Genomic DNA, 25537 nt, shown 5'->3' with positions numbered 1-25537 from the left:
CTTTTACCCTGAAAGAAAGTTAAATTGGTTAGGAATTGCATTTAAGTAACCATTAACTCCTTAATAAGAAAGTGCTATTTAATGTACTTTGCTTTTTAAATAGTTCTGATGATTTACATGTAATCAGTGAATCTGTATTTACATCACAAAATATGAAAAGGAAAAATACACAAACCACAAATTCTAGTTCCACTGGAAACATTAAAAAACAAACAAAAAAAATAACACAAGAAACCAGGCCCAGAATAGGCCAGTAATTTCTTGTTTATTCACTTACAAAAAAAATGAGAACATTTGGAACAAATGATACAAAACGATGGGTCATATCACAATGAACAAGTTGTCTCACACAGTACATTTTATATAGTAATATTGTAGTGGATTGGTCATGAAGTATTCAGAAATATTTATTCTTCCAACTGGAGCCCTCCCCCAAAATGTAATCCATTATTTTTATTCCCTACAATATCTTTTCATTAGATACTTAAAAGTAGGAAATAAGGGACTGGACCTGACACCAATACATCCACCAAGGAAAAAAGGGGAAAGGAGATGGTACAAGTTGGACATACCAACTGATATACAGTCCTTTTCAATTATTATAGTCTAATATCAAAATACAACTTGTTTGGTTAAGGAGTCTTTTCCATTCAAAACAACATGGCAAACGAAACTGTTTTAATTAGGTAGTCACATACAGTATACATACTTTCCTGCCTAAAGAGAAAGCATTCACTTTCATACAGAAACAGAAAGATACTCAATAAACATGCAACACATTCTCTCAGAGATTACATTCTGCTTTCATACGTTGGCTTTGAGGAGATACAGTAATAGGAGGAGGCTTTCCTTAACAGTTTATGATTAAACTTGCCTAATAAGGTTCATTTTGTGGGTGGTTCACAACAGCACCATTTTGTGAAACAACTGGGAAGCTGAGAATGAGACTTCAGAGGGTTCCGAGTCCTTCTGTCTGAGCTACAATTTCTTAGTAGGACAGTCTCCTTGGCTGATCCTTCTGGCCAAGATTGTAGCATCCTACTATCTCTAAAACCTTTTCAAAGGGTGAAAGCAGAGGAACTGCATTTTTTTTTATATGTTATTAAGACCATTTAGTGATCTCTCCTTCAGGGGAAGGAAGGCAAGGAAGAAACTCCTCCTAACTAAATCAAAAAGTTGTTACTTCCTTTTAAAAAAAGGTAACAAAAACCCACTTAGCTTCAATAAATCTCTTACCTAATGCTTAACAGTAATCAGCTTCTGCTTTCCATGCACTGTGCAGATAGGCAAAGAAAACCATATAAAATGTTTAAAAGGCCTTTTCTTTTAACCTATTTTTTGCACTTTACTGAAAAGCAATCCAGTCGTTTCCCCATGAGTCCTAAGTTTATTCTTTTTTTACTGAGTTCCCTCCTGTCAGTTAAGAAACCTGAAATTTTAAATATAAAAACTAGGTTTTATTTTAAAAATATTTTCTCCTCATTTTCTTACCCCACCCCATGCCAACCCCCCCAATAATTTCCCCCCCAAAAAAATCTAGCTTCAGGACTTCATATTTATTATATTTCTTAATACCAGATTCAAGAAATAGATATATATATACCTAAAACTTCTCAGTACTGATATCAACTTCAGCATATTTATTCACATTAAGGTGTGATTTAAGATAGAAGTGCAAAAACGCCAATACGACAGAACCCAAAAGAAGGCACCTGCCTTTCTAAGATGCAGGCCAAAAATTTCTTGTAATACCAGCACACCTGTCAGCGAGGTCAGAGCTGAGGAATATACACCATTAACTGCTGTTTCAATGGATGAACTAGATTGAAACTCTGGAAATAAATTGGGGTTTTTTGGCATTATTTATGAACATTTTGCCTTAAAATTCCAGTTAACAAAGGCTTTTTTAAGGGAAAATAAAAACTTACTCTATGAATATAAAATGTGAGATTAACTTTGGAACTCAAGTCACTTCTTACCAGTTGTGCCTTTTATCACTTTTTCTGCAAAGCTAAAATGGATAAACTATCAAAATGCAATCTTTCATTTTCCAGAAATTCTTCACAAGTTGTAACAGAACTTCTAGATTTTCATTCATCTAATTAATCTCTTCATGCAAAACAGTATTTGTAATAATTACATGCCCACTGCCTCTGATTACTCCTTAGGACATATAAATATCTATTGCTGAGGTCCCATTCTCTAACAACTGAAAACCTTAGTTCCATTCATTCTCCCATTAATTTTAGATATGGATAGAAATGAACAGGTGTTACAAACAGAGGGTGTGTAGATCCTGCCTACATCAAGCTTTCATTTTCTTTTCTTTAAGGCTACAGAAAATCTGGACACAGGGAAAGGCAGCTCATTGTCGCTTAGACAACCTCCCTTGACCCGCCCCCAAAAAAAAGCAGTTGTCTCCAGTGAGGGTTCCACAGAGAACTTGTATTGTATGACATTTTATTTGGATTCCATGCATTTATTTTCCTGTGTTGCCTCAAGGTTGAAATCCATTCTTTCTGGAAACTCCAGTTTCTCACAGACTGCCTCCTTTACAGGTAGGTATTGTGATATTTCATTAGGCTCTGTAAAGAGGGCTGGTGGAACATGCTAGGACACAAATAAATTGGATTAGTTTTCTTATGTATCATTTTTACAGTACACTCACAAATATATTTACTTTCAGGAGCTTATTCAAGCATAGTAGATTCTAGAAAAATGAGAGAAACTTGTTTTACAACATTATTAGAGATGCTCCAATGTCCTAAATATCTTCCTCAAATGGGATCACTAGATTGCATTAAACTTAATTTAGCAAACTTACTAATTTAAGGCTTAATTTGTACCACCCCACTTCTGAGTCTTGACTGCCTAGGTTTCTGTTTGATCTCAATTAATGATATGCAATATGAAACAAAATCCAAATGGTTTCCCTAAACTTTTTACAAATGTGGATTTTTAATATAGTCCAAATTTAAGATTCCCTTTTCAAATTATTTGCGTGGATTTTTTTTTAGTTTTTTTGCAAGGCAAATGGGGTTAAGTGGCTTGCCCAAGGCCACACAGCTAGGTGCCTGAAACTAGATTTGAACTCAGGTACTCCTGACTCCAGGACCAATGCTCTATCCACTGTGCCACCTAGCTGCCCCTGGATTATTCTTTAATAACTCAAGAGTAACAGATCTAAGAGCATAGTTATCAAGTCACATTAGGTTATTAAAGGATATCAGCCATATTGTGCTAAACAACTGGATTTATGCCTATAGGATAGTATTGGGGTCATCGAATTAACTTTTATTAAGTAGTAGTCATGTGGGAAAAGAACATGGTAGGCAGCCTACTGGGGCAGGAGAAGCACTCCCCTGAAATTCTGAAAACCTGCATTCAAGTCCTTGAAAAGTAATTTCCCAAATCTGTGACACTGGAAAAGAGACTTTATCTCTGGGTATCACTATCCTCAATTGTAAAAAACAAGGGAATTAGAGCAAATGATATATGGTCCCTTCAAAATACCAAAATACCTATGCATGATGTCCTATTTTATATCTGTCTCTCAGGAAAGTATTTACATGTGCAATGAAATATAGTATTGTTAGTCATATCTTCTACTATTTTAATGCTGCCCATAGGATTTTCTAAGAAAAGATACTGGAGTGGTTTACCATTTCCTTCTCCAATGGATCACCTTTGTATGAATTCTCTATAATGACTAAGATATGACTAACTTATGAAGATGAAGAGGATGATTAATAGATTTGAGGGATTAGATCTGCTAGTGCTTGAGGAACTATGGCAAATTTTGTAATTTTTTTGTCAATTGCAATTTTGTATAGCAAGCACCAACAACAAAAATCAGTTCAAAGAAAAAGATTAAGAAAGTAAAATGGCTATCTGATGAGATTTTACAAATAGCTCAGGAAAGAAGGAAAGGGAAAGAATGGGAAAGATAATTTAAGAAAGATTTTAACATCATCAATAATCACAATGGTGTGGTTACTGATCTAAAAGCAGACACCCTAGAGAATGAAGTAAAGAGGATTTTAGGAAGCAGTGGAAGTGATGGTATTCCAGTTGCACTATTTAACCCTAAAAGATGATGCTGTTAAATAGGTTGCAGTCAGTATGCCAGCAAATATGGAAAACTCGGCAATGGCCACTGGACTGTACGTTTACATCCCAATTCTAAAGAAGGCCAATATCAAACAATTCAAATTACCAACATTACTCTCCCATATCAGCAGGGTTACACCTAAGATTCTTCAAGGCTTCAGCAATATGTGAACCAAGAATTATCAGAACAGCAGAATGGTTTTCAAAGAGGCAGAGGAACTGGAGACCAAACTGCCAACTTTCAATGGATTATGGAGAAAGCAAGGGAGTCCCCCCCCCAAAAAATCTACTCCTGCTTTATTAACTATACTGAAGTCATTAACTGTGTGCATCACAACAAAATGTGGCAAGTCCTCAGAGATGGGAATACCAGATGATCTATGTGTCTCCTGAGGAAACCATATGTGGGCCAAAACCCAATAGTCAGAACCAAATATGGAACAAATGACTGGTGTATGACAAGGTTGTATTTTGCCACCTTAATTAACTTATTTGTACAGTACATCACATGAACTGCAAGGCTGGATGAATCAAAGACTGAAATTAAGGTTGCTAGGAAAACTATCAACATTCTCAAATATGCAAATGATACCACTCTGATGGAAGAAAAAAAAGAATTAAGAATTTCTTGATAAAAAGAGAAGAGAGTAAAAGTTGGCTTGAAGTTTAATAAAAAAAAAAAAAACCCTAAGATTTTGGTAACTGATTCCATCACATGCTGACAAATGGAGGGAGAAGAAATGGAAGCAGTGTCAAATTTTATATTCCTGGATTCAAAGACTGCTGCAGATAATGCTACAGTCATAAAATAAAAAGAATTTGCTCCTTGGAAGAAAAGCTATGGCAAGTCCAGACTGCACATTAAAAAGCAGAGAAATCATCTGGCCAGCAAAAAGGTCCATATAATTAAAACTATGGCTTTTTTCAGAAGCAATGTAAAGTCATGAGAGTTAGACTATAAGAAAAACTGAGTACTGTAGAATCAACACTTTCAAAATATGATGCTAGAAAAGGCTTTTCAGAATCCCCTGAATGGCAAGGAGAGCAAAATAGTCAATATTTAAAGAAATTAATTTAGACTATATTCCCTGAAAAGCCAAATACCGAACCTGAAGCTTAAATACTTTAAACACATGAGACAATTGGACTCATTGGAAAAGATTCTGATATTGGGGCAAATGGCAGAGGATGAGTTAGATAGTGTCATGGAAGCAACAGATATGAACTTGGACTTTGAGCCTTGGGAGACAGTGGAGGCTAGAAGGGCTTAGGAATGCTATAATCTGTGGGGACATGAAGAATCAGATGAATGACTGAACAATAACCATCAGATCAGATGTAGAGATAAAATTAAGGATGGGATGATGAAATCAATATCTAATTTCAAAGATAACATGCTATGGTAGCTTATAATATTTAACATGAAACATTACAATTAGACTTCTAAAAATAAAGTTGAATACAATACCATTAAATTTGCTATTTTGCTCTCTCTTGAAGTGTATTCTCTTAACATATAAGTCTTGTCAGCCTATTAAAAATAAAAAGATAATATTTGATTATACTGTCTTTTTTGCTAGTGTTATACATATGCATGGATTAACAAATTATAAAAGAAACATATAGCCTGATAATGGCAACTTGCTTTGTAAAAAAGAACATATCTCCAATTTATCTTCTTTATCCCAGAGAATTACTCATTCTAATCTGGTAATTGACATCACAAAAGAATCATTAATGCATTAATATGTAAGCAAATATGTAGGAGTATCCCAATACAATAAGTCATCAAGACAACTGTAACGAAGAAATAATATCAACTTAATATATGTAAATGATAGAGTCAAAGGACATTATTCTACCTTAGTCAGAAGCTGGTGGTTTTACTTTCTTCAATCTTTTACTAAAATAAGAATCTATTACTCCTGAATCTTGAAATTGTGAGAGATCTTCTTATCATCTGCATAAGCAATTACTTGTGATCCAAAGAATTTAATAATTTTTCCTTTTCACCATTTCCAATATATACTTATTTTGTGACAATCACAAAATTCTTCTAAACTTAAATTTCCTGTTAATACTTAAGAGTTTGTTTACAAAGGCTTTAAAATGCTTACTAAAATAAAATATAATTTTGTTTCTGAATAAAATTCTTTCCAAGAGGAGGAAAAATGTCTCTCTTTTTGAAGCAGAATAATATACTACATTTTCAGTATCAGATTGTTGTACTGGACTTCTGTTTTGTGTCTGTATTTGTGGGAACAGTACATGCTTTTGAGTAGTTTTAGGGGTTTTTTAGGAGGGGAAGGGAGAGGAAATCAAATTGTTTTTAAAATTTGATGGATTCATTCCTTTGTTATAAAGAGAAAGAATTTTTAGCTAACCATCCCAAGTTTTTAAGAAAAGGGAATTCCAACTCAGAAACTCCCCCCCCCACTAGATTAACATGATCACAAATCTGAAGTTCAAATCTCATTAAGAAAATTTATGATTCTAAAGAGCTACTACTGATTCAGGAACCAAAGATAAATGTAATTAACAATTACATACCCTAAGATGAACACTTTCATTTTTTCTTAGAAAACATTTTTAGATGTTTAACTTCTGCCTTGATCACTTAAATTTTTTTTAAAGTACTTAATTTAAGAAGCTATTTGCAGAAAGTTTACTTTTCTAGAGCACAGCTAAGAATTTTAGAATCATTAAATTTCTGTGGAAGATGTTTCTTAATATTATTTGCTTTTATATTAAAATTCATTCACAAGATAGCCCTGCCTCCTTTCCTAATAATCCATATCTTGTCAAAGGGATTTAAAATAAAAGAGGGTAGTATGACCTTGGGCAAGTCACTTAATCCCACTGCCTTGCAAAAAGAAAAAAAAAGAAAAAATAATTAAAATAAAATAAAATAAGAGGGTAAAAAAAGCAAATCCAAGCAACCTATCAACTGTGTCTGACAGCATATACAATATTCTACAATCACAGTCCACTAAAAAAGGGAAAGAAGTAGTTTTTCTCATCTTTTCTCTGGGACCAAGCTTGGTCACTATAATTAAATAGTAGAACAAAAACTGTAATATTTATAAAATAAATTACAATATGGCATATGGTTATAATTCCAAAACCAGGATAGTATTTACTATACAAATAGATAAAATCAGACTGCACTGAGTTGTACTTTCTTCGTTTTAATTATTTAAGGCAATAGGTTAAGTGACTTGCCCAAGGTCACACAGGCAATTATTAAGTACTTGAGGCCACATTTGAACTCGGGTCCTCCTGACTCCAGGGCAGGTGCTCTAACCATTGCATCACCTAGCTGCCCCTGAATTGCACTTTTAACCACTCTGGGGAGCTGGGTAAGAATTCACCCTGTGATTTCTTTGGCCTATGGAATTCCTAGTGAGGAAAATCCCTCTCAATGCAGGGGGATCCCTGCTTTGCCATTTACAATCTTCATTTCCTAGTGCATTAAGAGATTAAGTGACTGATTTCGGATCACAGAGTCATTATCACTCAACGGCAGGATTAGGCAGCAGGTCTTTCTGTCTGAGACCAGTGCTTTACTCCAAGCTATCTCCTTCATGGTCATATGGCAGATCCAAAAGATGTGAATCCCAATCTACCTTTGCCATTAGATGCAACCCTATGCTTGGAGAAAGTTATAATTATTGGATTTTTAAAATAAATTCCCTGACAAGAAGATTCAATGCTTCCAATTAACAGTAAAACAAAAGAAAATTCCTAAAACATACCTTGGTAATTAAGATTAGCATAGTATTTGAAACAAAATCATTCAGATTTTCATTCTAATTGACCCATATGAATATCGACAAGGAATAAAAATAGATACCTCATGGTAGAGTCTTGTGTCATTCATCCTGATGAGCACACCATCAATTCTTAAGAAAAATCTCAACAGCAGGAAAAAGCTAGAAGGCATCACTCTCTGAAAGAGAATGAAAGTACATTGTTATATATTGTAGCAAAAATTGAGCTTTTCTACAAACCAAGATTCTCAAATTATGGTGCACTTTGTCAAGGACAGTAGTAAGTGAAAGAGTTCACTTCACAGTATTGAAAATTGTTTTTCTTAATAACCCTGTCAAATATATATTACACGTATTATTACCCAAAATTTACAGATAGTGGAAGTGAGGCTTCAATGAAAAAAATGCTGTACCCAGAGTAAGGAGATTCTTATCCTAGCACCAATCATTTTAATCCTGTTCAAATTATAACTGTGCCTCAGTTTCCCTATCTATAAAATGTTATGTCACAAAGATATCAAAAACAAGATGAAAATAAAAAGATGCTTAAATAGCTTGGGAAAAGCAGTGATACAGGGACCCACAAAGGCTTAGGATGATCTTAAGCTTTAATAAACTCAATTAAGGCCTTTGGGTTTCCTGTATAACTACTTTTTTAAACATTTGAGGATATTTTTATTCTAATTTTATTTTCAAAATCCTTATGACATAGGACCATTTAAGCATGAAACCTTTTTGGATCAACATTTAGTAATACAAAAAAATGAATCATTAGTCTATATACAGTTTTTTGCAATCACCTGCCTGGCCTGCAATCTACTTCTGTAACATTAATTCGACATACCAGACAGATTTGAGACCCAGAACTAAGCTTAATACCACTGAGTGGGTACAAATTTATACAATCAAAGGTTGGCCTAGTTTACTACATAGTATCAAAATTTTCCAAACTATTTCATTTGTAGTACAAAAAAAAGCAAATTCCTTAATTCATCAAAAGAAACCAAGTATTTCATGGAAAAGAATGGGATAATGAAAATGGAAGAGAGAGATAAAAGTCCAACCTTTTCCCCAATAGTGTTTAAAAATCCTTTCTATTATCCTTAGTTTCCTCACTAGCCTCAGCTCAACTTAAAACTTTTTTTATTTGCATAGGAAAGACACAATTTGGTTTTCCATCTCCATCACCTAACCATCATCTATGTCTTTTTCCCTATTATAAATAGCTTTTTAAAAAAATCATGATTCTTTTCTTTTTAAATTTTGAGTTCCAAATTCATTACCTTTCTCCCACTCCTCCCCCAGTGACTGAAAAGACAAAATACTATCAATTATACATGTTGAATATACAAAACACAGCTCCCCCAAAACCATGAAAATTATTCTTCAATTTGCATCCAACTCACCAGGTTCTCTTTCTGAAAGTCAGTCATCATGAGTCACTTGAAATTGTCTCAGACAACTGTATTGATCAAAGGTAATCAAGTCTGTCAAAGGTGATCCTTATTACAACATTGCTGTTACTACTTTCCCAGTTCTCACTTCACTTTGCATCACTTTATATAGGTTTTGCCATATTTTAGTTGGTTTTTCTGAAACCATCTTCATCATTTCTTAGAGCACAATAGTATTCCATCACAATCAATATGCCACAACTTATTCAATCATTCCTCAACTGATGAGCATCCCCTCAATTTTCAATTCTTTACCTCCACAGATATAGTATTTCTGGGTCAAAGGTTAAAAGAATGCAGTTTTATAATTCTTTGGGCATAGTTTCAAATTTTTCTTCAAAAAAAAATAAGTTCACAAACTCACTAAGATTGAATACCTATTTTTTCTCATCCTTGCCAACATTTATCATTTCTAATATGAGAGTGTAGTTTGCATTTCTCTAACAGTGATTTTAAAAACTTTTTAATCATGTACGTACAAAATTTTGATTCTTCTCAAAACTGCCTTTTCAAAAATTTTAAAAATCATTTATCAATTGGGGAATGGCTTTTATTTTTTATAAATGACTCAGTTTCCTATGTAAACAAGGCCTTTATCAGATAAACTTGCTGTAAATTTTTTTGATTATTACTTCACTGTCTATGGTGCCTATTAGCAAAATGTGGTTTCCCAGTTTATCTCCTTTAATTAGAACTATTTTTATTTTTACTGAAATCATGATTGCTATCACTGTCTTTTTTTTAAACTTCAGCTGAAGCATAATGGATTCTGCTCCAGTCCTTTATTTGAACTCTGCATCTTTCTGTTTCAAGTGTGTCTCTTATATTGTGTCTATTGGATGTTATTACATTCTGTAATCTGCTTTTGTTTTGTGAGCTCATCCTATTCCAACTCAGTTATGAATACAAAAGTATATAGTTTCTTGACATCTCAAGGAGTCTTGAGTTTCCACTTGCCTAATACCAATTTTTAAGCATTTTTCTCAGTGAGCTTTCATATCTTTTTTCTATTTGGCCTTTTTTAAGAAGTTCTTTTTGTCAGTTAAATTGTTATACATATTTTACCACTAGTTCAATCAACTCTTGCTTTTTAAGGTGCTATTTTCTTCAGTATTTTTTGTTTTATCAAGCTGTGAATTCTCTTTTCATAATTTTCTTGCATCACTCTTTCTTTTCCCAATTCTTCCTCAACTGTTCTTACCTCTTTCTTTAATGTTTCCAAGAATTCTTGTTGGGATTGTGTCCAGTTAGCATTTTTTTGAGACTTTAATTGCAAGGGTTTTCACACTGTTATCTTCTTCTGAGTCTGTGTCTTGGTTTTCCTTGCCACTGTGGTAGCTTTTAATTGTCAAATTCTTTTTATATCGCTTGCTCATTTTTCCAGCCTATCTTGATTTCAAACTTTATGTTAAAGCTCTTCCCTACCCTGGAACTGTGACCCAGAACTGCTTATGGGCCATAAAGTTGCCAATCAACACCAGCTACACACAATGCCAGCAAAGGGTTTCTTAGACTCTCTTCTTGACCCCTTTACAGTCTCTGGGCTGCTCCAGATGACTACCATCCTGATGTCATAGGCCTCTCCTACTGACCTAAGTTGAATACATGACTCACTCTGATCTGTGGTTGGCTCTGCCACCCTAAAACTGAATTTGTGTTCCTCTAAATCTGAATGAAGAGTAATATTAGGAGAATTCAATTGGGGTGCCACTTGTACCCTGCCATGCTGGCTCTACCTCCATCTGTGTATGTGTCTTTTAATATTCTAAGTCAGTTAGTGAGCTCTTTCATCATCAGAATAATTTTTGTATCTGTGTCTCTTTTGAATACCAATAAAGTGCACGATGCTCATCGCTTGAGTTCAGGTAATGTCTACATGAATTTTAAAGGTTCATTAAAGACTTCTGAACTGTTTTTAATATTATACTTTAGAAAGTCAAGAATAGTATATGTAATTTCAAGACAGAGATAACACTACCAGAGGAATCAGTAATTTCAAGAGAGAGATAATACTAATAGAGGAATAGAGGGATCAGGAAAGATCAGGTGTACAAGATACCTGGGTTATGCTTTGAAGGAAGTACTAGGATTAACAAAATGGTGGTGTACAAAGAATACACTCCAGACAATAGACCAAGACACAGCCTTGCAGCAGAAAGAGAATGCTGTTTGAAGGGAAGAACCAACAAGAATAGAGTATGTAAGACAGTACCATGAAATGTCTAAGGTGAGTGGGAGTCAGATATCGTAAGGCTTCCAGACTGAAGATTTTGTACAATCTATTCTAGAAATAATAAGGAGCCACTGAAGATTCTGAACAGAAGAATAACATGAATAGAACTGCATTTTAGGAATATCATTCTGACAGCTCTGTAATAGTCAGACTAGGGAGGGGAAACACTTAGAAACAGGGTTGCACTTGGTTCAAATTTCACTTGTGACCATAGGTAATAACTATCTTAGCATCTTTGAACTGTACTGTCCTCATCTAAATACGGTTTAGTTCTTTTAGCATAGTATATTTATATATAGTATATTTATTTAGTACAGTATATTTACGCAAACTTTTGTAAGGCTCAGATTTGGGAGCCCATAAAACACTTTGTAAGTTTTAAAGTATCTATCTAAATATTGGAGACTATACTCTATCTAGTGTTAGAAAATAGGACATATACAGAAATAAAATTATACACTGTATAACGAATGGCTTAATGGATATGCTTTATATTTCTATTAACTTAACAAGGATGTTTTTCCATACTTACACAAAAGTCATTACTATACTCACAATTTTCACACTTAAGCTTGAAACTCCATGATCATGAAGTTCATCTTCAAACAACAGAACTTCCTCAAAAAATTTAATCTGTTCCCTGGCTTTCAATTTCTCTGTATCTATATGATCTGTTGTAGGCACAACCTGGAAAGAAAATTTTAAAACTATAAAGCAATATTTAGTTATAAAACAAATTCATCTAGATGCTTCCAGCTTTCCCTATGTCTCTTAAGTTACAGCACTCTATCTCAGTGAAATAGGTAGACCGTAAAGATTAGTTTTGGTCTATGCCACTGACTAGCTAACTCTGAAAATCATAGTAACTTTCTAGTGTCCTACTCACCATGCAAAATCATTATTAGAAAAGAAGTAAATACCCATTACAAAACAAAAGATTTAAAGGTAAGAGAATAAGCTCTATTAGGAAGATAAGTATTCAAAACAAAAAAGCAAAGAATTAAATTTACCTTTAATTTAAATGCTTCACCAAGCAATGTTCCCTTGTAATCTGTTGTATAGGTCCAGTCATATGGTTTAATAATCTCTTTGGAGTGTTCACTCTCCGTTCTCAATGATCAAAAAGAGAAGGATTGTTTTCAGTGACAAAGAACCAAACTTGATAAAAGTCTATAAACATCCCTCCAAAGTATATTCTACAAAAAAACAACTCAGTTACCTAACACCTTATTAATATGTAAACTTTTCTTTGGCCATTTTAAACAATCCATTTATTGAAATCATATATAGTTGGGGGGGGGGGGTTGGTTTTTGCAAAGCAATAGGGTTAAGTGACCTGCCCAAGGTCACACAGCTAGGGTAATTATTAAATGTCTGAGGCTGGATTTGAACTCAGGTTCTCCTGACTCCAGGGCTGGTGCTCTATCCACTGCACCACCTAGCTGCCCTCCCACATATAAACTTTTCACATGGTTGCTCTTTATCTGTCCAATTGGACTACAAATTACATGAAGACTTTATATTTTACTTTCAACCTCCACAGAGCTTTTCAAGTTAATAAATATTGGTAAAAAGCAGGTCCTTTACAATAATCCTTACTTATATTACCAATAAGAATCAGAAGAAGCAAGTATCAAAGTACATTATTAAAAAATAGTTACTGAGGTGAAAAGCACAATTATTTTGGTACAGCCCTTCACTTAAAGACATTAACCCTAACATTTTACAGTTGAATCACCTGAAGAATCTGAAAAGTTAAAAAAGCAAACTCACTCTATTATATTATAATTAAATATACCCCAATCCAATTACTGTATGGTTTATTCATCAGTTTCTCACCTGCTCTCTTGCCATTCTTCAGCGCATGCAACCTTAAGCATACCCTGGTAGTTGTTTACACATTTTAAAGCATCAGTCGCATTGAACTCAATTCCAAAGCCAGAAACATGTTGGATTCTTAAAACGTTGTCTCCAAACATCATTTCAGGAAGAGATGGCATGTGCAGCTCATCAGCTAATCTGCATAAGGTCAAAAATCAGATATTGTTTTGTTACTTTTATCCTTCCACTCTTTTGGTTACTCTTTATAGAATGAAAAGTCTATGTATGATATATCTTTAAAGTACACATTTGAATTAGTCATATACTTATTTTGACCTTAGCTCTTCTGAATGGGAAATCAATACACATTTGTTCACATTTCCTACAATCTCCTATATTAAAAATTATCTTAAGAGTTTATCTTCAAAAGAGTACACATAAAAATTAATGGCATACTTTACATAAGTGAATTTAAATTATACTTAATAAGTTTTTAACTAACAGAAATAATTAGTTCTGAATTAATTACCAAAATAATAATAAATTATTTTAAGACAATTTTAAAATATTCAGCACGGGCTATTCTCCAAATACACCATAAAAGATTTTCTCTGTTTAAAAAAAAAAAGACACATCTGAACTCTAATTTCAGTCCAGGATATGCTTTTAAAAGGGGAAAGACAATGCATTAAAGAAAACAAAGCCAGAAGGAATATCTGGGCCAGATCAAGAATATACAGAGGAAATTTGTTGGTCAAATATTTACTAAGTGACCACCCTGTGCCTGTACTGTGCTAAGTACTGGAAATACAAAGGAAGATCAGACAGTCCCTGCTCTCAAGGAGCTCACAGTCTAAAAAGAGACAAACAACAATTTACAAAACAAATAATATAAAAGATAAATAGGAAATAATCAACAGAGGGAAGACCCTGGAATTAAGAAGGATCAGGGCTTCTTGCAAATGGTGGGATTTTAGTTGGGACTTGAAAGAAGTCAAGGAAGGCAGGAGGTGTTGATGAGGAGGGAGAGCATTCCAGGCTGAAGGCTGACACTATTTTAAGGCCACTGAAAAATCACAGGATCACAGCTTGAAGGAACCGCAGGCATCATCCTGTGCAACCACCTCATATGAGAAAACTGAGGTCCAGAGAATTAAAGTTGCTTGTCCAAGGTCACCCAGGGATTAAGCCTAAGAGACAGGATTTGAACCCATGTTCTTTGCCTTCAGGGCCTGTGCTCTTTCTACAGTATTACTGTATTAAAGACTACTGTATTAAAATGCCTTGCTAAATCAATTCTCTTAATAGTTCAAGGAAGAAAAACCACTCAAAGTCCTTGGGGAAAAAAGGAAGGAACACTTATCATTAAAAAAACAAATCCAATTTATATGCCTACTTTCCTATTTCTATAAAATGCTTATAAAAATCCATATACATAATAAGGAAAAGGGATAAAAGAGACTTTTACAATCCACATTCTTTAGGAGACCACAACTCCAGTCATGCAACTAACCAAAAGATAGAGATCCAATGAACCCACAATTTGTTTTTTTGTTTTCGTTTTTTTTGGAAGGCAAATGGGGTTAAGTGGCTTGCCCAAGGCCACACAGCCAGATAATTATCAAGTGTCTTTGAGACCAGATTTGAACTTAGGTACTCCTGACTCCAGGGCCGGAGCTCTATCCACTGCACCACCTAGCTGCCCCTCACAATTTGTTAATTATAAAAAAGCATTTGACTAACACCTTATAGAAGGCTCTTCTTGACAAGGTACCTTCCATACATGTTAAAAATCATACAAGATTTAGTGAAAGACATCACAAGAAATAACTTTGTTCAAGGACCCTATTATTATTAAAATCAAATGAGGAAGGCAAAAAAGGAGACATGATTGTCAAAGGTGTTTGTCATTACTATGACTTCCTGATTTCCAAACCAGTCTCAGAATTAGAAGGGATGAGAGAAGCCATCAAATGAGACATTTGGAAAAAGCTTTTTCTGGCACTTCACAGACACAATAAAAGCTTCCTTTCTTCCTTTTTTTCTTTCTATCAATCCAATCCGACCCGGAGTGAAAGAATCCCATCTACAACATAACCAGCAGGTGGCTGGCCACTCAGCCTTTGCTTGAAAACCTCAAGAGAGGCAAAATCCATTACACCTGAAGAGGAAGCCCTTTAGACTTTTGTATAGTTCCAACTCTAAATTTTTCCTTAAAGAGAAAAGCTTATCTTCTATTTGGAAAAATATGCAGTATTTTCAGTGACCTCAAATTTTTCCATAAAACAAAGTCCCAAATTCTCAACAGTATTTTTCTGGTGCTACCATACAATATAACAATGAAGCATGAAAATATCAATGGTTACTCAAAGGGTAATCAAGAGATGTATAATGATTCCAAGTTGAGTGAACCTAAAAAATTGGAACTCCAAAAGGTTAAAAGATGAATGAATTGAAAAAGCATTTATTAGGTGCTTACTATGTGTAAAACACCATACTAAGCACAGTAAAGGAGGGAGAGAATGTTGGATCTAAAAATAAAAATTTCTATACAAACAGAAAATAAGAGAGTCTCCTCTCCAAGTTCACATTCTAATAGGGGAGACTCCAAATAGGGAGTTTCAGTTGCAAACCCGATAGAAAAATACCCTGAACTTTAGTGTTCATAGACAAAGAAGATGATATGGCCTCTCTTTAAAGTCTTTCCCGCTGATAAAAATCCTAGTGCTTTCTTATGCTTAAGACAACCAACAGGACTTTGGTGGCAGGAAGGATCTTTTCTTTTATTTTCCAAAGCTGTGGTTTTAACACTTTCAGGAGCAGTTACCAGATTTTATCTCCACAGGGGATAATGGCACCAGGAGCTGAAGTGTAGTTAGTCCCAAGGCTCTGGATCTTGAGTTAGGCTCCTGGGCTGTGTGATGAGGCACTGAGGGTGGTGAAGGTATAGGGACTGGTTTGACTTACTTTGGACATGACTCATGTCTCTCTCAAAGACCCTTTCCTATTTCAGCTACACTGGTTTGCCTGCCCTATGTATGGCAGGAGGTTGATAGTGGAGATGTCTAGCCCTTTCTCCATGGGAGTTGCACCCCTATGGATGACCCTGTGAGGACTGGGCTGGGAGCAGGACCAGCTGTCTAGGGTTGGGAAGGCTTTCTGTTCCTAAGGCTCTTGTACTTATCTGTCTGTCTGCAGTGTCAGTTAATCAGTAGTTAATTCTTGCAGTGATGAGGTAAGTGGGACCCTTTTCCACAATGATGGCTTTGGGGGCTGGGCTGGAAGTAGATCTGGTAGACTCTTGGTTTCTTGGATTCAGGATCCTGGGCTGTTTCAATCAGGATCTGAGAGGAGATGGTAGTGAAGGTGATGGGAAGAGGGGGGCTGACTTGATACAATAAAAGAGATGTACATTTGGGAAGAGATTATCTTTAGATAGACAGGGATAATGAACAGTAGGTTCATTTTGATGGTACAAAATGAGGGGGTTAGACTCAAGCCTTCTAGTTCTAGGATTTTATGAATTCTTTAACAAGAACATTTATCCCTAATGTACAAATGAGAAGTGAGCAGAGCCAGGAGAATAACTCATACAGTAATAACCAGACTTAGGGGCTCTGATAAAATGATCAAACAATTCCAAATGACCCAAAACACACTACCTTACCTCGGGATGGATGACTACAGATTGAGACTGGGGGGGGGGGGGGGGGGTGTAACAGGGCCGGAATTTGTTTTTGCTTAACTATACATGATGTTTAACAGTTTTGTTTTTCTTCCTTTTCTCAAAGGAGGTGAAGGATGACAGTGAAGGACAGCAAGGGAAACAAATGTGGACCTGAAATTTAATTTTTTTTCCAAAAAAAGTGTGGTTCAGATCACACTCCAGTCACTTTCTGTGCAACCTTTGACAAATCAGTCTACCCCTAGGCTTCATTTTCCTCATCTATAAAATGAGAAGAATGGTCTCAACTGGCCCCTAAGGTCTCTTCTAGTTTTAAATCTATGATCAAGTGGTGGCCACGCCACTATTAAGTGAATGAAGCAGACTTCAATAACCTAGTCTCCTAAGTTTGTTGTTTCTAAGGTTTTCATAGAATAACTGAAAATAATCCCATAAGTCAAAGCTTTTATAGATTAATATTTATATAATTCTTTTAAAAGCACACTAATTACACTTTCCTAGCTTCTCAAATTAATATATACTAAACATAACTTGACCTTTTCCCAATATCTGTGTCATACATCAAATATTACTATTACATTCACCTTCTAATATATGCTAAGCAAAGGATTTTTAACCTTTTTTTGTTAGATCTGAAGTCCAAAGACCCATTCTCAGAATGTTTTTAAATTCATATAATTACAAAGGTATTTATCAATATTAAAATAAGTATCAATATATTTTAAAAAACAACTCTATTATCTATTCCAAAGACAATGCTGATGGTATCTGAATACAGACTGATGCATTCTTTTTAAAAAAACTTATTTTTCTTAAGGTTTCTTTTTCTTTGGAGGGAGGCATTATGTTTGCTTTTACAACATGACAGTTGTGGTATATTTTTCATGACTACCTTTTTAACCTATATCAAATAATTTGCTTTTTCAATGAGGGGTATTGAGATGAGAGAAAGGAAAAGAACTTGGGACTTAAGATTTATAAAATTGAATACTGAAACTTTGCTTTTGCACATATCCAGGGGAAAATAAAATAAAATATTAAAAAACTCAAATTTTCAGACATGTTTAAAAATTACTACTCTTAGTACTGTGGAGATAAGCTGATTCTTGCTTATCTTTATTCACTATCTCCCTTCACACACATATTTCTCTTAATATTTGCCCTGATCTGTGATTTCACAGACAAAAGGAACTGCCCTAGATAAGTCTTCCTTTACTTCTTTGCAAATTAACATCTTAGTGCCCTCTTAATGGGTATTAAGAGGTTATGTGTTTTGCCCAAGATCACAGGAAGAACAAATGAAAAAAGTGGGACTTCAAACCAGTTTCTGACTCCTGACTTCTTGCTCTTAAGTCCCTTTCTATCTATACCTTTTGCTATTTATATCCTATTACACAAAACAGGCACTTAGTTATGGCTATCAAATATTGAATAATATTTTGCTGTGTTCTAGTGTTGTCACTAAGAACAGTCCCAGGTACTGAGTTGGCCTGGCCTTTCCGATTGTCTTTTCCTCCCTTGCCAAAATATCATTGCTCTTACCTTCTGCAACAATTCCTCACTTCTTAACTATGTTATATGATGGAAAACCAGGTAACCCAACTTTTATAACTTGGTGTAAAAAATTAAAGATGTTGGGGAATGGCTATGAAAATCATGGTACACGAAAGTAAGAAACAAAGACCATAAATAAGGAAAAGAAATGGAATAATACTTCTTGGTGATACAAGCAAAATCAGGAAGACAATATACACAATGACTACAACAATGGAAATATAAAGAACAGCAATTTGGGGTTTATACCACAAATGAAACTGAATTTTGTGAAATCACAACCAAACAATGCCAAAGAAAAGTATGAAAAGACACCTCTCTCTCTCTCTCTCTCTTCACCTTTTTCCAAAGATGAGTGACCAGGCATGTGATATATTACAAATAATATCAGAGTTTTCTGATATGTTGATTAAATTGCACGACTTCTTTTCTTGCTTTTTTTATAGACAATGAACAAACAAAAGTTATCCATATTTTTTTTAAATGCTCTGAATAAGATATGATAGCAAATAAATTCTTAAGCTGGAACCTAGGTGACCAATTGCTTTATACATAATTAGCACTTGCTTAATCACTTGCCTGTAACTTACTGTCAGCAGGGATAAAAACAGCAGCACTGATTGATTTCGTAATTATAATTATAAAATAATTACAAAAAATTGACAAAGTACGAACACAAGTATATTTCATGTGGTTATGTGGCCTACTATTTTTTAAAGATTTATTTTAGAACATCAGTTCTCCAAATATGGTCTAGAGATCCCTGGGGATCTTTGAGGTAAAAAAGTTATTCAAACTAACATTAAGATGTTCTTCATATACTTTATTAACCCTGTTTTTACTGACCTGTCTCTAACCTGGTCATGACAAAATAAGCCAGACACAGAGTGCCAATAAATCATATAGTGGTTTATTAATTACTTTCTTTGCAAGGAACTGATCATGGAATTACTCCACTCCCTGAAACTCCACCTTGTTACTGTGGAGCCAGCTATTTTATAGATGATCATCAGTGGGCAGGTAGACCACAGAACAATCAGATTTGGGGTTTGAGTGATCTTCCCAAGACAAGCCCACTATACAGGGCAATACAACAATTACATCATTTGTGAACATCCAAGGTAAGAGTCCTGTGGAAACAGCTGGTTTGATTGTATAGTTTTGGGTACAAGTCACACTAATATACTTTACTTCACACAGGCAAGCACAATTTGGAGGTGGACCTGTAATGATTGACAGATGACTTCTGACTGTTTTCCCAAACCCAGAGCCTGCCTATAAAAGGGAGCTCAAGAAACTAAATTATTACTATTAACTTCATTAAACATTATCAGACACTAAATTATTACCATTAACTTCATTAAACACCTAATACTAATCAATTTAATCAATGTTATAACCTTTATCCTTAGGGAGTCCTCAAATGTCCACCTGGATATTTAGTCCTTTCAATCCTGTCCAATTCTTTGTAAGCCATTTGGGGCTTTCTTAGCAAAGCTATTGGAGTAGTCTGCCATTTCCATCTTTTAGCTCAATTTACAGATGAAGAAAAACAATCCCATTAACTCCCATTGTTTCAATTATCTCTGTGCAGAAGACTATCAGATCTACTTATCCAGCCTTACTGTTGATTTGTACAGACTCAAATCTTCAACCAGCTATTGAATATCTTGAACTAGACCTCTCATACACATCTTAAATTCAATACAGTATATTTAAATATCCAAAACTGAAGTCATTATCCCCCCCCCCAAATCCACCCCTCTTAACTTCATTAGAGGAGTTAGATTCGGTCTGATGAAGTTTGTCCTTTGTTCTCAAAGAAGGCCACATCAGAGAGGAGATGCCATGACAAGCACATGAATTGGATTTGAGTGAGGGGATTCCGTGCTAAGTCTCCATTAGATCCTCCCTATCACCCAGGCTCAAAACTCAGGTATCATTCTAAACTTCTAATTTTCACCTCCCTGTATCTAATCATCAACTCTATCATCTCTACCTTCAAAACATCTTTTATATATATACACCCCCTTTTCTCCTTTGACATTGTTACAACTCTGATGTAGGCTCTTCTCTCTCCTTATGCCTGAACCATTTACACCAGTCAGCTGGTTGGTCTCACTGCCCCAAGTCTCTCCACTTCCAATTCATCCTCCATAGAGATGTCAAATTAATGCACAGGTCTGACCATGTATTCAACCCTTTATTCAATAAACTCCAATGCCTCCCTATCACCTCCAGGTCAAACATAAAATTCCTCCTAGGCATTCACAATTCTATATAAATCTGACCCTTTCCTACCTTTCTATCTTCTTTCCCCTTATTCCCCTCTATGTACTCTCAAGATATAGTGACACTGGCCTTCTTGCTCTTCTTCAAAGAGACTGTTCCATCTCATATTCCAAACATTTTCACAAACTATTCCTCAAACATGAAATGCTCTCCTCTCCTTTCTAGCTTCCCTGGCTTCCTTCAAATCTCAGCTAAAGTTCCACCTTCTGCAAAAGTCTCAGTCCTTAATCTGAGACTGGATTTATTCTGCAGATATCTTGTTCAAAATAGCTGTTTACATACTGTCCACTTGAGAAGAATATAAGCTCTTTGAGAACAAGGACTATTTTTGCTTTGTTATGTATGCCTTTTATTGTACCCCCCAGAACACAGCACTAGGTGCTATGGGCAGCTAGGTGGTACTGTGGTTAGAACACTGGCTTGGAGTCAGGAGGATGGGAGTTTGTATCCAGCCTCAGACATTTACTAGCTGTGTGACTTTGGGCAAGTCACTTTACCCTAGCTGCCTCACATCCAGACTATCTCCAGTCATCCTGATTCATATCTGACCACTGGACCAGATGGCTCTGGAGGAAACAGTGAGGCTGGAGACTTAGCACGGCATCCCCTCACTCAAATCCAATTCATGTGCTTGTCATGGCATCCCCTCTCTGATGCTGTGGTCTTCTTTGAGAACAAAGGACAAACTTCATCAGACCGGAGCACTTAATGTGCCTGGCACTTGATTATTAACTACAATGGTATCATGTCACATAAACAAAAGCTATTGGGGGGAGGTCCACAATAATCTTTTAAAGAGTCCTGGGAACAAAGAGGTTAAGAACTGCTACTTTAGAATATAAGCTCTAGGATAGCTATTTTGGAACCTCAGAAGATGTTTCTAAAGACTTGTGAGTACTTTGATGTATTCAAGATGGCTGAGGTCACTCAATTGCTATTGTACACAAAGATATATTCCTAAATAAAAAAATTGCCAAAGGCTCCCTGATTATTACAACTAAGAGAAATATTTATTTCTCTCTTATCTTAATAACAATTACTGAATCACTGAATTAGGACTAAGGTTGCCCCCCCAGGAGACTATTCAATCAGTTTTGAAGGACAAGACTGATAAAGAGATGACATCTTGGGCACCTCACTGAGAAAATTCAGAGCTGATCAAAAGGTAAAGATTCTACTCCAGTGAAATCTGGCCCATATTGTTTTAGTCAGCCAAGTCTGATTGTGGTAGGCAGGGCTAGTCTAGATAAGATAACCTCTCATTAGAATAAGATTACCTCTCAAAATATTAATTCTCTCATTGTTAACCAATCAGGAGTTGACTTCCAATCTCAGGAACAACTCCTCTTCTAAGGGCATATAAGCACTAAATGGGATCAGTTAGTGTAATTAATGACTAATTCTCCAGAAACAATTTCTCTTAAACTTTTTATGCATCACCCGTTCCAAAACTGTTCTTAAGAGTTTCTCTAAATCTTATCCCAATCAGATCTAATCAAAACCAAACTGTAACCTGTCAAAAGCTGTCTCTCTATATCTAGGAGAGGGGAAGGAAATTCAATTCAATTAGCATTTAATAAAGCCTGTTTTACAAGACATTGTGATAGGTGCTAGAAAATAAAAAATAAAACTATTCTATTCCAAGAAGGAATCTGATGTGTATTTCAATACTTCAATGAATCTATAATCCCAGGATATTCAATTAAATAGGCCTTAATGCTAAGAACCCAAAACCATTCATGCCTTTTCATCCATATTCTTCAACAGATTCTTTAGAGAAGAAGCATCATCACATGATACAGGTCTCTTTTTCACATTTTCAGCAAGTACATCAACAGAACACCTGGGTTGTGGTGTTATACCTTGCTTTCCTACCTTTTATCATTTCCTCAGTGATACCCACTACAGCCAAGTTGGCAGAAGCCAAAGCAGGAGAAAAAGGAAGGAGAATCAGACTTGAGGGAATGAGTAACTCCTAAGCTGTTTCAAAAGATTAAAGCAATGGAGCACAGTACCTGAGTTCAAATCCGGCCTCAGACACTTAATAATTACCTAATTGTGTGGTTCTGGGCAAGCCACTTAACCCCGTTGCCTTGCCAAAAAAAAAAAAAACTAAAAAAAAATAGATCCACATAGAATCAAGTCTACTTCATTTTCCCAATCTCATCCCAAGGCTTGTTTCAAGAAATGGGCGGAGGGCTGACTGCTCTTTCCCAGTTCCCACAGACTTCATTTTGGTAAAGTCTTCCCAACATGTCCAACTGCACGAATATAGAAAATGGGGTCTGCGGGGAAAATTTGTGTTCGTGTTTGGCTTGGGGGGAGGGGCAGGTGCTGTAATGTTGTTAGTGGAAGGGTGAACAGTTCCTCCACCACCACCACCAACTGCCATGCCCAGACTGCTGAGCCCTGGCTGGTGCCAACCAGGGACCCGTCTGTTGGGAGGTGTCCGGGCCCGGCCGGGATTTGCCGCACGTGCCGGCTCCCCGCCCAGGGGCACGGATTGAAGGCGGCACCGCCCGGGGGCACGCCGGGTTCCGCGGGCTGTTCGGGGCACAACGGCCGGCCCCGGGGCCTCCCTGGGCGGCTGCCCGAGCCCGGCCCACCGCTCCCGCCCGCCCGGGGCGGCCAAATCTCGGCGCCGCGCACGCGCACGCGCACGCGCACGCGCGCTCGGCCGGCCTCCGGGCCCCGCGGGGGTGGGGAGCCGCGGGGAGGACGCCCGCCCCCCGGCCCGGCCGCCCCGGCCCCCCGCCCCGGCCTCACTTCTCCACATCGGCCGACTTCATGATGTGCGTCTTGGCCGCCGTCAGCTTCCAGGGCCCGAAGGAGAAGTCCTGGCGGCTGCTCTGGAAGCCGTGGATCATCATGGCCGCGGTGGCGGCGCCGAAGCAGCGCGGGCGGCGGCGGCCTCCCTGCTCCCCCACCCCCACCTCCCCCTCCTCCCCGGAGCCGTTACCATCCCCAGCCCCGCCCCGCCCCGCTCCCCGGCCCCCGACTCCTTCCGCCCTGCGGCCGGCCGGCCCGCCCCCGCCTCCTCCTTCCGCTTCCGGGAGCACGTTGCCGGCGCTCCGAGGCTGCGGCGGCGCCGGAAGTCTCCGGCGGAGGAAGGAGGGGAGGAGCTAGAGAAGGCGAGGGGCGTGGCCGGGAGGGGGCGGTGCCTGGCGGCGGTGACGTCATCGCCGGCGCGTGCGCACGCGGAGCTCCCCCAGCCGCTGCTCCCCGATGGCCGCTCCCCCTTCCCTGTGCGCTTGGCGGGTCTCCGGACCCGGGTCGAAAATAAAGCCCCTCCATTTCTCAGGCCTGGATGGCCCTGGGCGCTGCGGGACTAGAGTCTGGGGGGCCGGGCCCTCCTAACACCCCATCCGCCCCCGCGGGGGTGACTCCCTAGTGAAGCCCTCCCGGGGTTAAATATTAAGGAAAACCCTTATTCTTAGGAAAAACCCGCATTCCAAAGGAGACTCTGCCGAGCAGGCAGCTCCGAGGCACGGTGCCCCGCTTCAACAAGAGGGGGGCCAGGCCGAAGGTGCTCGCCACCTGGGCGGTGGGGTGAGGTGCCATGGAAACCTTTCACCCTCTCCCTGGCTGCTGGGGTACATGTACAGAGTAAGATGTACCTCAGAAGAGTCCACGGGGAGCAGAAGGGGGTCCCCTAAGGCCGTGTATCTTGCTTGACTGTCAATTCTGGCCCCTCCTTGAGCGTCCCTGCCTTTGTGAGACTTGGGGTGTGCCCTTCTCTCCAGAAAGGCAAATAAAAACGTTCTTTTGCTCAGACCCGTCCCTGAAGATTTTTTTTAGTGTGTTTTTATCGCATTCACCCCCATTCAAGTCTTGCCATTTCTACCTTCTCAACCTCTGCAATGGTCTTCTCCGACTCCAGTCTCCTCCTTCTCAATTTCCTCCTTCACACAAAGCAAACAGGACTATCACTTGTTCCCTGAAACGCTGTGGATGGCAGTGATGATCTCCCTTTCTGTGCATCTGCTAAGTATTCACCCCATCCTCCAATGCATCTTTCAGAATTCACCTCTTTCAAGGCTCATTTTCCCTGTGACACTGAAAATATTCTCTCCCTGCTCAAATTTTCCTTGACACTTTGATCCTTCTACATACTTATTTACATGCTCCTATATCTAGTAAAATTGGATTCTAGGGGCAGCTAGGTGCGGCAGTGCATAGAGCACCAGCCCTGCAGTCAGGAGTCCCTGAGTTCAAATCCAGCCTCAGACACCTAATAATGACCTAGCTGTGTGGCCTTGGGCAAGCCACTTAACCCCATTTGCCTTGCAAAACTTAAAAAAAAAAAGAAAGAAAGAAATTGGATTCTAGAGGCTAGCATGAAAGCATAATTTAGCACTGTTAATATTATCTTATTTGATCTTCTCAACCACTCTTTTGAAGAAGGTGTTGTTAATATCTGAGACGGAGAAAGGTTGAATTTCTTGCTCAGAGTCACATAACTAAGTAGGAAGGGATTCTTAAAAGTAAAATGGTCCAGGAAAAGATTTGAAAAAAAGTTACCATCTTAGACAAATGAGGTATGAGAAGAAGAATTGATACAGAGGAATTAGATGAAGAAGGAGAACTGGTGGTTGTGGAAATCTACTCAATGAGAATG

At 37.4% G+C, this 25537-nt stretch overlaps 1 protein-coding gene across 1 annotated transcript; it reads right to left on the bottom strand.

The window, feature by feature from the left end:
* Window positions 1-233: 233 nt before the first annotated feature.
* Window positions 234-23861, bottom strand: TIPRL (TOR signaling pathway regulator). Its single transcript, XM_074221944.1, has 7 exons — window positions 23686-23861; window positions 13407-13586; window positions 12578-12677; window positions 12123-12254; window positions 7964-8059; window positions 5579-5641; window positions 234-2610 (listed from the first exon to the last, which is right to left on the bottom strand). Exons 1-7 carry the CDS (start codon window positions 23787-23789, stop codon window positions 2461-2463), a joined length of 825 nt encoding a protein of 274 aa, XP_074078045.1. The 5' UTR covers window positions 23790-23861; the 3' UTR covers window positions 234-2460.
* Window positions 23862-25537: the final 1676 nt, after the last annotated feature.

The sequence above is a fragment of the Macrotis lagotis genome, chromosome 2 (assembly GCF_037893015.1).
Source record: "Macrotis lagotis isolate mMagLag1 chromosome 2, bilby.v1.9.chrom.fasta, whole genome shotgun sequence".
In the NCBI taxonomy this organism is placed as follows: domain Eukaryota; kingdom Metazoa; phylum Chordata; class Mammalia; order Peramelemorphia; family Peramelidae; genus Macrotis; species Macrotis lagotis.
The sequence above is the reverse complement of the archived record's forward strand: the minus strand, read 5'-3'. Positions and strand labels throughout refer to the sequence as shown.